The sequence below is a fragment of the Rhinatrema bivittatum genome, chromosome 4 (genome assembly GCF_901001135.1).
Source record: "Rhinatrema bivittatum chromosome 4, aRhiBiv1.1, whole genome shotgun sequence".
Lineage (NCBI taxonomy): Eukaryota > Metazoa > Chordata > Amphibia > Gymnophiona > Rhinatrematidae > Rhinatrema > Rhinatrema bivittatum.
In genome coordinates this window covers 237,856,558-237,868,980 of record NC_042618.1, presented here as the reverse complement: position 1 = coordinate 237,868,980, position 12,423 = coordinate 237,856,558, and the positions used below count along the sequence as shown (strand labels likewise).

The 12,423-nt window shown below is 42.1% G+C and overlaps 1 protein-coding gene across 2 annotated transcripts in view; it reads right to left on the bottom strand.

The window, feature by feature from the left end:
* Window positions 1–12,423, bottom strand: part of LOC115090605 (sodium- and chloride-dependent betaine transporter-like) — a 230,648-nt gene that overhangs the window by 146,979 nt on the left and 71,246 nt on the right. For both annotated transcript variants that reach the window (XM_029599946.1, XM_029599947.1), the window contains one exon: window positions 10,895–11,109. In XM_029599946.1, coding sequence (XP_029455806.1) covers window positions 10,895–11,105 — 211 coding nt within the window. In that variant the 5' untranslated portion in view covers window positions 11,106–11,109. The remainder of the gene's footprint in view (window positions 1–10,894; window positions 11,110–12,423) is intronic.

Below are 12,423 nucleotides of genomic sequence, written 5' to 3'. Positions count from 1 at the left end.
AATAGACGAAGTACAGTGTCCCTTTCTGTACGGAACATGAAAGATACTATAAGTGAAGCTCTATGAAGTTAGCATGGGGCACATTTAATTGGAGAAGAGATGGCTGAGGGGGGATATGATAGAGATGTTTAAAATCATGAGAGGTCTAGAACAGGTAGATGTGAATCGGTTATTTACTCTTTCGGATAGTAGAAAGACTAGGGGGCACTCCATGAAGTTAGCATGGGGCACAGTTATAGCATGGGGCACATTTAAAACTAATCGGAGAAAGTTCTTTTTTACTCAACGCACAATTAAAATCTGGAATTTGTTGCCAGAGGAGGTGGTTAGTGCAGTTAGTATAGCTGTGTTTAAAAAAGGATTGGATAAGTTCTTGGAGGAGAAGTCCATTACCTGCTATTAAGTTTACTTAGAGAATAGCCACTGCCATTAGCAATGGTAACATGGAATAGACTTAGTTTTTGGGTACTAGCCAGGTTCTGATGGCCTGGATTGGCCACTGTTGGAAACAGGATGCTGGGCTTGATGGACCCTTGGTCTGACCCAGTATGGCATTTTCTTATGTTCTTATGTTCTAACAGGTATATCTGTGTCAATTGAGGTTTCAATTACTTCAGATAAGTTACAAATTACTGACTGCTCTTTTCCCATCTGTGTTTCTTTATCTAATTTTGGTATAATATAATAAGCTTTCACTAAGGTTGGTAGTGCTTGAGTAGGTATTTTTAATATATATTGTAGATATTCTTTGAACATTTCTACAGTAGGTATCAAATTTGCTTAGAAACTCTGCCTGGAATTCATCTGATTGGGGAAGGAATAAGACTCGAATTTGAACAACTCCAAGTAAGACTCTTTGGGGCAGATTTTATAACCTGCGCGCACGGCCTACATTTGTGCACACTACCCGGCGCACACAAATGTATGCCCGATTTTATAACATGCGCGCGCATCCGCACACATGTTATAAAATCCGGGGTTGGTGCGCGCAATGCACCTTACACGCGCCGAGCCCTAGGGGAGCCCCGATGGCTTTCCCCGTTCCCTCCGAGGCCGCTCCGAAATCAGAGCGGCCTCGGAGGGAACTTTCCTTTCACTCCCCCCCACCTTCCCCCTCCCTTCCCCTATCTAACCCACCCCCAGCCCTACTTAAATCCCCCCTATCTTTATTTCAGGAGTTACGCCTGCCTCTGACGACCGGCGCGCCATCCCCCGGCAAGGCCACTGTGCCAGAGGACTTGGGACTGCTCCCGGACTGCCCCCAGACTGGCACCCCGCCGCCGGCCCCACCCCATTCCCACCCCTTTTTCAAAGCCCTGGGACATATGCGCGTCCCGGGGCTTGCGTGCGTCACTGAACCTATGCAAAATAGGCTCGGCGCATGCAGGAGCAGGTTTTATCTTTAAAACTATTTGTTCTACTCTCTCCTCCATCCTCCCTATGCCAGGGAAACAAGAAGTAATATAGAGAGACATAGAACAAGGGGAGTTTGATCTCAATTCAAATTTAAAACATTCTTAAGGACTTTATGCCTCATACAAAGAGAAAGGCACGTATAAGGGAGACTCAGACCTCATCTCCCTTATCAACTCCATCACAGCCCCAAATCTCTTCCTTCTTCAGTGTTACAACTTGTATAATGCTGGGAGAGGGAACCGCTGTGGGTGTAGCTTCAGAGCGAGAAGCAAACTCACTTATCGATGACATCTCTTTAAGCCCCGGCGCCCCTAAAACTCCCTCCCCACCATCAGTAAAGGAAAGAGTATTGTCTGGACCTACAGAGTTGGATGTGGGTTCAGAGGAATTTAACATCCTGCCTAAAAAATGGAGAAAGGAGTGGAGACCTGACCGAAGGGGGGAAGGTGGAATCTCAACCCGTGTTGGACATAAGCTTGCTCCAGAAACCTTCAGAGATTACAATGGATACTTTATGGACAACTATTAAATCTTTGGAATTAGCAATAATTTATATATGCAGACAATGTCCAAATCCTCGTCCCTATTCAAGAATCCCTCAACAAATCTCTTAAGTTTTGGGAAACATACCTCGCCTCCATTAACACCCTACTCTAACTTCCACCTTGCTTTAAACTCCTCCAAAACTGAACTCCTCATCATTTCAAATCACCCTGACCAAACGCCACCCTCTGCTTGTGACCTCACCCTCCCCTCAAATGCTCTTCCCTTCTTCATGCGAGATCTCGGTGTCTCCCTAGACCACCAACTAAACTTCAAAAACCACATTAACACACTCATAAAGGGAGGATTTTTCAAGCTCCAGATCCTCAAAAAACTTAAACCTCTGCTTCACTCACAAGACTTCCGCACAGTCCTGCAAGCGACAGTGCTATTAAAAATGGATTACTGAAATTCCTTACTTCTAGGCCTCCCCTACTCTACTATTAGACACCTGCAAATGTTACAGAATGCTATGGCAAGAATCCTTACAAATACAGGTAAAGCCAACAACATCACCCCTATTTTTAAGGAACTCCATTGGCGTCCCATCTCTTCCCGCATCAGATACAAAACCCTCACCATTATTCACAACTCCCTGCACAACCACAATCACTCCTGGCTTGAGGATGCTCTTCGATTCCGCTCCTCCAATCGTCCTACTAGAACCGCACTCTCAGGAACCCTCCACTCCCCTTCCCTTAAATGTGCTCACCACACTTCCACCAGAGAAAGAGCCCTATCCATTGCAGGCCCCTCCCTCTAGAACACTATGCCACTTGAGCTCTGACTAGAACCATGCATTCGGAAATTCAAAACAGGAGTTAAAACATGGCTCTTTAAAATGGCCTACCCTGACTCGTATCCTACGTATCCCCCTGCTCCCTCTACTCCTTCAGGGAAAGAGCCCTGTCATTCCCGTACTTATAGCCTTCCCTTTATTCCTTTAATTGTACTCTGATTTGTCTCTCACTTGCTGCTCCAAAAATTTGGAATAATCTACCAGTTGACATTCGGCTAGAACCAAACAGAATGGCATTTAGAAAAAAAGTCAAAACATAGGCTTTTTCAGCAAGCGTTTAATGATGGTGACAGTAATTTGTGAAGTAAAAAATCACACAAGGAAAAGAGGTGAAACAAAGTTAAGTTAGTTACAGTGTTGAATGTTGTTGTCTAGATGTCTCACTGTTAGGCCATTATTATGAAAATTGTAATGAAGCTTTTAACTTTTTAGAATTGCCGTTATATTATTTGTAAATTTAGATTTTTAGTATAAATGTTTTTATGTAATCTTGTAAACCGATATGACGGTTCCCACCAAATACCAGTATAGAAATCTTAACAAACAAACAAACAAATAAATAAATAAATAAAATTAACTCAGACTACTGTCAATTCCCAACAAAGGATATTGAATGTTGAAAGTATGGTTTCTTTAACTCAAAATAAGCAGGTTAGCAGTGAAGGGAGATAAGAAAAATTGGAAAGTGTGCAAAGTAATCTGGTTAAGTCAGAAATAATTAACCAAAAAAAATTAGAATTTATAGAAAATCAATTAAAGTACTCTAATTTAAGTTTCTTCTTAAAAAGGATGTGACTCGAGTCTTATGTCCAAAGGCAATGTGTTCCATATTTTAGGGCCTGCTAGGGAGAGGGTTCTATCTCAGACAGTATTTAAATGTGCAAATTTTAGAGACAGTATGGATAATAATGCTTTGCCTGAAGATCATAAGTTTCGCTGAGGAGCATGAATATGAAAAGTGGCGTTCAGCCATTCGTTTTCCCCATATATTGTTTTATGTACTAAGGTCAAACATTTAAAATGAATTCTGTAGTAGATGGGGAGCCAATGGAGGTCTTTCAGAACCGGGGTAATGTGATCGTGATTTTTGCTACTGGTTAAAAGCCGAGCTGCGGCATTTTGTAGAAGTTGTAGAGGGTGAATTGAAGAAGCAGGGAGGCCTAATAGCAGGGCATTACAATAATCGAATTTGGAAAATAGAAGAGCCTGAAGAACTGTTCTGAAATCATTGGTGTGTAATAAAGGTTTTAGTTTTTTTAAGATCTATAATTTGTAAAATCCCTCTTTTACTATGGTTTTTATGGACTTCTTAAGATTAAATTCGGTGTCTAAAATGATGCCTAAATCTCTTACTTCGTGAATAATCGTATGAGTGTTTTGTATTGATTTTATTTCTGATGTTATCTTATGGTAGAGTTGCAATGCTAGGTATCATCTCATAATCCTTCTATTGGGCCCTTTCATCTGTTGTAACTATGTAAGAGGACCATGACTGGTTTCCAAACACAATAGAGTATCCATGTAGATAATACAGAAGCTGGTCCACTGCCCATTTGCCAGCAAAGCACTCTATCTCATTTGTCAAATAATGTATCTCTCTTCGTAGTTTCTGGATAAGGTATATATCCACCTTTTGGTTTTAGAATCCCTAATACAGGGTCACAGCAAGTCTCAGGGCCTATGTTCACCATCCTAGACCTTTTATCTTCTTCTCACACATCAGACTTCCAGCCTTGGGTGCTGGGGTTCCACCAGCAGGGAGGAGGACAAGCTTCTGGAGCCCTAAGTAGTACAGGTGGGTCTCCAGCACAGTCTCTCAAATTCCTCTCTCCATACTTACTCTGTAAAGCTTGGTTCTCACTTATGCAGTTGTCTTCATACCAGTCAAGCAAGAAGGAACCACAAATCAGGCAATAGACTGGGAGAGGTGTTCAAAAGAAAAAATCATTTACTACAACTTAAAGAACAAATCCATGCCAGACTTGCAAAAATCATCATCATGAAGAAAAGGATAATGGCTCCCAGAATTATAGTGTCTCTATCCATCTCCAATCTCAAACCAGTGTCCTTTCTCCCAAGTGGGAAAAATAAGGTAAAACATTGCTTCAAAATTGGGGCAGAAAGGTGAAGTCCAAAACAAATCCTTTCCTCAAAATTGAAAAACAAAATACTCTTCTTGAAGCAAAAATCTCTATTCAGAGCACTGCCAGCCCTCTTGAAATGGTAAGAAGACAAGCAGTTTCAATCCTACTCTTACCTAAAGAGGAGTTTTCCTTCTTGGTTGGGCAGGTCAAGGAAAATCAAAACTCAATAAGGATAAGCCAAAAATTTCTCTTTTCTTCTCTACAAAGAGAAAAAATATTCCTTCTTGGGCCATGAGAGCACAGAAACTGGTACTCTTCTTGTTATCCCTTTTTAGCAGGCTGAAGAGCATACTGGGATCACCAGCCAAACTCCAAACCACTAACTCAGAGCAACAGTCACTGTACAAGTGCTCAACCTTAGTATATAAGGAGGAACATAGCCAATCACTGCACAGAGAGAGGGAAAGATCTGAAGGCTTGCCTCAAATTACCAAAATCCTGTACCATTAGTTGAAGAAGGAGAAAACTATTGGTAAATGCTCCTTACAGGTAGAAAACAAAATATTCTTTTCTGTTTTGTTCTTGGCTCAGCACTGGCCCCAAGCCTACATCTGAGGCATCAGTCTGCAGAATGAAAGTCTTGCTACATGCACACTTTTCAACACTGGCTTTCTGCAAAGGATATCTTTGAAGATTTTGAAGACCTGCTGACAATCAGGCATTTACATTACATATTACCAGAAAAGTCACACTACTGAAAGACAATTTACATGTTCTGATTGTGACAAAATTTTAAATTGGAAAGCAAATTTCACAAGAAACCCAAAATTCCACCCAGCAGCAAGATCAATTTCAAATAGGAAATATAATAAAAACTTATGTTGCAAAATTGATAATGACAGATCATTCTCTTGTACTAAACCTGACAAGTGGCAAGTGCTTCAACAGGACGAAATACATCTCTCATGCCACTCTATCTTGCTGCTAAACTCCCTCTTGTTACACCTTGGGGGTCTTTCTGACACTCAGCCTTGCTGATTTACCCAATCTTTACACCTTGAGGTTCTTTCTGCCACTATCTTGTTGCCATGCCCCAGACTCTACACCATGGGGGTGTTTTTACAACTGTGGGGGGCTGCCTTGCACCTCTCATGCCTGGTGCCTTAGTGTGTTGATGCCACTGTTTGTGCTGCTTTGTCCCTTTATTGGTGCCTTGAGGGTTTTTTCTGCCACCTTTTCTGTTTCATTCCCCATTCATGGTGACTTAGGTTGTTAATGCCACTCTGGTTGCCACTGTGCCACTTATGTTTCTTTTGAGGGTTCATGCTACTGTTGTTGTTGCCCTCTTTTGAAGCCATGGAGTATTCTTACCAATCTTGCTGTTTTTTTGCTCCTCTGATGGTGCTTTGGAGAACTCTTGCCACTGTTGGTACTTCTTTGACCCTTTACTGTGCCTTAGACTATTCGTGCCACATGTTGATGTGTTGGCATACCTTCACCCTTCTAATAATGTCCACCCTCCAGTTTTATTAGAATTGATGAGAAAACCCTAATTTTGGAGCCCTAAATAGGCTAAGGAGCTTCCTCCATAGACTTTAATGGTAAGCAAATGAACAAATAAAACAATGAAATGAATGAATGAACTGAATTGAAAAACTTTTCCTCTACACATCCATACTCACAGGTACAGTATTTGCAGGCTTGTAGTTTCCGTGAGGAGTAGAAAAATTGGCCTTTACATACATGTGTGACTATCTTTTGAGAGCTATGCTTGCTTCATCAGATCCATGTAAAATGAACCAGGCATGAAGGATATTTGGCGATCCTCATGCTGAACTCCTGTTTCCTGAACCTGTTAAAGGGGGCATAGCTGCTGAAAGGCAGTCACAAAGTATGAGGAGTTCAATGGAGGGATGGATGATTACGATAAATGTAGCCATGCTTGGGAGAGCTATGAAAGGAGACTTGAGAGATCTGTAGGAGTTGGGTTGCATTTGAGAATTTTATATGCATATCTATCAAAAGAAGATGAATCTCAACTGGGCAGACTGAATGAGCCAATTTGGTTTTTATCTGCCAAAACTGACTATGTTACTATCGCTATTTTCTTTTTTTATAAATAAATAAATAAATAAATAAATACCCGGATAGACAGGGGAAAGTCCTGTACTGTTATAGGATTCTTAAGTAGTTGGTGAACAATTAGATATTGTAGTGGTCCAGGGGATGCATCATTTATTGCAGAAATTTGACCAGGCCTCTCTGTAGATCAGTAAAATCCTTCTTGGAATACAGATGAAGAACTTATAGACAGAAAATACCCTTTAACCTGCACTGATGAGTTCAGACCCTGGCAGTAAGTAAGGACATTGCTTTAGTTATAGTTTTAAAACAAGTCTGTTTTATTTACAGAAGGAATATTTGCCAGTCTCATTAACAGGTAACTTCAAAGTAAATGCATAAAATTCAAGCTCTGAGATAGTAGTAGCAGTAGCAAATTATTACTCTCCTTTATTAAACTTTTCATGTGAAGCTGATATAATTTTAGACTCACACACTTCTCTAAGGGTAACTACAGTAGTGGGCTGAGTCTCTGCTTTCATGGCCTGACTGGTGGCTTCCAATTACTTGAAGGAAAAATCAGGAAGGGTATGGCATTCCAGCTATGGATCCTGACTCTCAGTACATGGTATTATGACATTTTCTGTTTTATTAATCATTCCCACCTTCCTAATTCCTAATATTCTGTTTGCTTTTTTGACTGCTGCAGCACACTGAATGATACCCTATACTGCAAAAAGTCTCAAATGATTCAACTGAAAACCTGCATGTAAAGATTTCTAAGACCACTGGGCCGTAAGACTTAACAGAATATAATTCTGACATGATGATGGTTGTCTGGTCATGATAATAAAGATTATGATGCAAAGTGCTTTATATGCACTGTATTATACTGTAACCCTTCCTGGAAGGACACATAAAATGTGAGAGGATCTCTTACTTGAGTGGGCCAAGTGCCAGCCTCTGGGTAAGGTTCAATCAAAATTGGGATCAAGCAGTTGGATCCAGGACCAGAGCCAAAGGTGGATTTTTCATTTTCCTTGGCTGGTCAGGGAGCCCCGCAACATAGGTCTCCCCAAACAAATCTCCTCTGGAGCACCTCCTTCCCTAGTCTTCCACTGCTGGTGAGACCTTCCTCCATTTCTTGGACCCTGGGTGAGTCCCTTGTTGTATTTTCCTGTGATAGAAAACACCTTCCAGACATGGGCCTTTCCCCTTGAGGCAGAAAACCTCTGCAGAGCCCTCTCCCCTTAGAGAAGTGCCCAGGCCCACTTCACTCTCCAAATGGATTCCTTCCAACTCCTCCTATCCAAACCTTAAACACAATCTCCTAAAGGATCTTTCAATCACATGTCTTTAAGGAGAACATTTCTTATAGCGTCCAAGGAAAACTCTTCCCCCATTTTCCTCAATACATATGCATAGTGCAATTTTACTATGTATGATGTCATCTAGTGGTTATTCAGAATAACACTCTTCCCATAATATCAACTTAGTAGTAACTGACAGCTTCTGCTCTCCTATTTTATATCCACATCTGTTTCATTCCTGTGTTAAGCTGTAGGGGTTGAGCCTTTGGGCCGGTGCTGGGCTGATGCTACCTGAGTGGTGCAAGCAGAGTCCATGTCCCAACAGATGACAGCTGAGACAAGGTAAGATGAAAACGCTGGGGTAGATTTTATAAATGTATGCGCGGGTGTACTTTTGTTTGTGCACCAGGCGCGAACAAAAGTACGCTGGATTTTATAAGGTACGCGCAAAGCCGCGTGTATCTTATAAAATCCGGGGTCGGCGCGCGCAAGGGGGTGCACATTTGTGCAACCTGCGCATGCCAAGCCCGGCGTGCGCTGCCTGTTCCCTCCAAGGCCGCTCCGAAATCGGAGCGGCCTCGGAGGGAACTTTCCTTCCGCCTCCCCTCACCTTCCCCTCCCTTCCCCTACCTAACCCACCCCCCCCCGGCCCTATCTAAACTCCCCCCCCTACCTTGTTGGCAGATTACGCCTGCGGAAAGCAGGCGTAAATCTGCGCGCGCCAGCGGGCTGCTGGCGCGCCATCACCCGACCCGGGGGCTGGTCCGGAGGCCTCAACCACGCCCCTGGGCCAGTGCCACGCCCCCGGGCCCACCCCCAAAATTCCACGTCACTCGCGGCTCGCCCCCCGACACGCCGCGTCACTCGCGGATCACCCCCCGACATGCCCCTCCATGCAAGCCGAGCCTATGCAAAATAGGCTCGGTGCGCGCAGGGGGGGTTTGGGGTAGGTTTTCGGGGGGTACGCGCGTATCGTATGCGCGTACCCATTTGAAAATCTACCCCAAAGTCTAGGAGCAGTCTAAGGACAGGGCAGGTGGCTAGCAGAGAAGTTGAGATCCAGACCAAGGTCTAGGCAGGCAGCAAACTAGCAGGAGCCAAGAAACAAGCAAAGATCAGGGCAGGTGGTAATCAAGAGAGGTCAAAGTCAGCATCGAGAAGACAGTCCAAAGAGGGGATACTGGAAGTGGGAACAGACAGGACAGGAAGGCAAGGCTGGGATCAGGCAGGAGATGGAGACAAGGGCTAGAATTGAAGGCAAGGCAGAGACAAGGGCTGGAACTGTAGACAAGTCATCACACACTACATGCAAGAGCATGGCAGGAAATCTATGCTGGTAGCAAAGGATCTCCTTATATGCTAAGATAGGATATAATGTCATCAGCCAGCTCCCCAGGAAGTTCCAGTAGCAGGGCCTATAAGAGACAGCCCTGGTAGCAGGAAGTTCTAGCCTGGAAGTAGGATGCTGTATGGTGCAGGACACTATGCCGGGCATGCTGGGAAGTAAGGGTGTTACAATTCCATAACATGTAGCATTAGAAACACATGAGGTTAAATGGTCTCCCCCATCCAGAATCCTCTCGAGAGTCTTATTTAGTGATGAAAAGGGACTCCTTCTTGGGAGACATGTACAATATTACATACTATAATATCCAAAAAACCTCTTCTGTAAGCCAAAACACAGGAGTATATCACATGCGAGAAAGTTGTAAAGAAAAAAAGCCATCTAAAATAACAGGAAAGATAAGTGTGAAGATTTTATTTGCTCCTGTGCTATGAGAATGTAAACATCAAGAGTGTATTTTCTGCATAATATCTAAAAATTGACTATAGTTTGGTAATTTGATTTTATTTGCATATAGCAAATACAAAAAAGAATGCATAAAGGACAAAAAGAAAGAAATTTCTGTAAATACAATAGCAAAACGATACATGAATACATTTCAAGAATGGTTAGTACCTATATTAGAGGTACAGGATGTTAGAGTTTGACAATTAACTCATAATACCCCGTACGCTTACACGTACCCCAAAGAAATCTGAGATCAGCCAATAAAGCGCTACTAACAATCCCATCAGTAAAAACAGCAAAACTAAAACAAGTTAGAGAGAGAGCACTATCCTTGGCTGGTCCAACGTTATGGAACACATTGCCACTAGAGACAAGATTACAGAGTGATCCAAAAATCTTCAAAAAAAGTTTAAAAACCTGGCTATTCAGAAAAGCATTTCACAATGAGAACAGAGAATGAAAAAACTCAGAACAAGGTTACCTAGATGCGTGGTCCCACAATTTTTATTTTATTTTATACTCAATAATTATGTTGGAGAACGACAGCTTAAGCACAACCCTTGTATAATTACCATATTAATCATATACATGGACTAGATCCATGCCACATATCTTATACATTATGTTATATAAGCATGTACCGATATTGTAATGGCACTTTTGTAAATACATTTGTAACCAAACTAAATATATGTGCCTATATATAAACCGTTGTGATGGTGCATTACTAAACGACGGTATATAAAAGATTTTAAATAAACAAATAAATAAATAAATATAATACTAGATACTACAAGAAATTCATGGGTACCCTGGTTCTAATCTCACAACCAGTATCTGCATGTTAAATAAATAGAAAGAGTAATGTGTGTATATTATGTGAACTTACCCCCTCCATTTTTGTAGCAGAGATAAGGGAACCGCCAGACATTTCCCAAACCAATGATCTCTCCAGCAACTGACAGAACAAATTCTACTTTATTGCTCCACTGGCCTCTTTCTTCCAGTTCCTCCTGAATTTCTTCCCTCTTCTCTTCTTCCTTTAGGTATTCAGGCTGCACAACTGCATTGGACTCCTCCTGGTGCAGTTTACTGTCCATGGCACTATGAGCAGAAAATTATTAAGAGAAAGTAAGAGCTGTAACAAGAGATCACAACTGAACTGAAATGCAAGGCTTCGGTACAACATTAGTGTGGTCATTCCCAGATTTAGCTTTTCAATCATATGTTTTCTAAGCACAAGATAATTTTGGCTGACCCCCATGAATTCTTATTCTCTGTATAACTGTACTGTGTTAACAACAGAGTGCTTCTTTCTTTGAACAGTCTGTATTTCATTGAAAAGGAAGAACAGTATAAAGCAACTTAACACATTAAAGGCTAGCCCTACTAAGCATTTATTCCAAAGATACAAAATAGAAAAAACTGAGTCCTGTGCCATTTTTTAAAAGGGACCCAGCTGGACAGGAATGCCTGGGGATTGCTTCTGCCACATTTGGATTTCTACAGGACCCACAGATGGGATAAGAGGGCTCCAGCGGGGTTGGTGTAGGAGCAAGAGAGGAAGGCCAGGGGAGGGGGGGATTAAGGTTTTTTTGGAAGGCACCAGTGCTTTTTTATTTTTGGCAGGGGAGTGGGGAACCCCAGTCCCTATATAGAGACTATGAGGTCCTCACCAGATGGCTGTAGTCCACAGCCCTCATGTTTTAGTCATCTATATTACAGGCATGGCATTCAATACTGCACTTTCCCCAGAGGCTTGCAGGTATAGGCACGATGTTAGGTTCCATATTAGGAGCTACCACCCAGGAAAAGGATCTAGGCACCATAGATAATACTTTAAAATCATCGGCTCAGTGTGCTGCAGCAGTCAAAAAAGCAAACAGAATGTAAGGAATTATTAGGAAGGGAGTGGTTAATAAAACAGAAAATGTCATAATGCCTCTGTATCGCTCCATGGTGAGACCACACCTTGAATACTGTGTACAATTCGGGTTCCGCATCTCAAAAAAGATATATTTGCGATGGAGAAGGTACAGAGAAGGGCAACCAAAATGATAAAGGGGATGGAACAGCTCCCCTATGAGGAAAGACTAAAGAGGTTAGGGCTGTTCAGCTTGGAGAAGAGACGGCTGAGGGGGGATATAATAGAGGTCTTTAAGATCATAAGAGGTCTTTAATGAGTAAATGTGAATCGATTATTTACACTTTTGGATAATAGAAGGACTAGGGGGCAATCCATGAACTTAGCAAATAGCACATTTAAGACTAATCAGAGATAATTCTTTTTCACTCAATGCACAATTAAGCTCTGGAATTTGTTGCCAGAGGATGTGGTTAGTGCAGTTAGTGTAGCTGGGTTCAAAAAGGTTTGGATAAGTTCTAGGAGGAGAAGTCCATTAATTGCTATTAATCAAG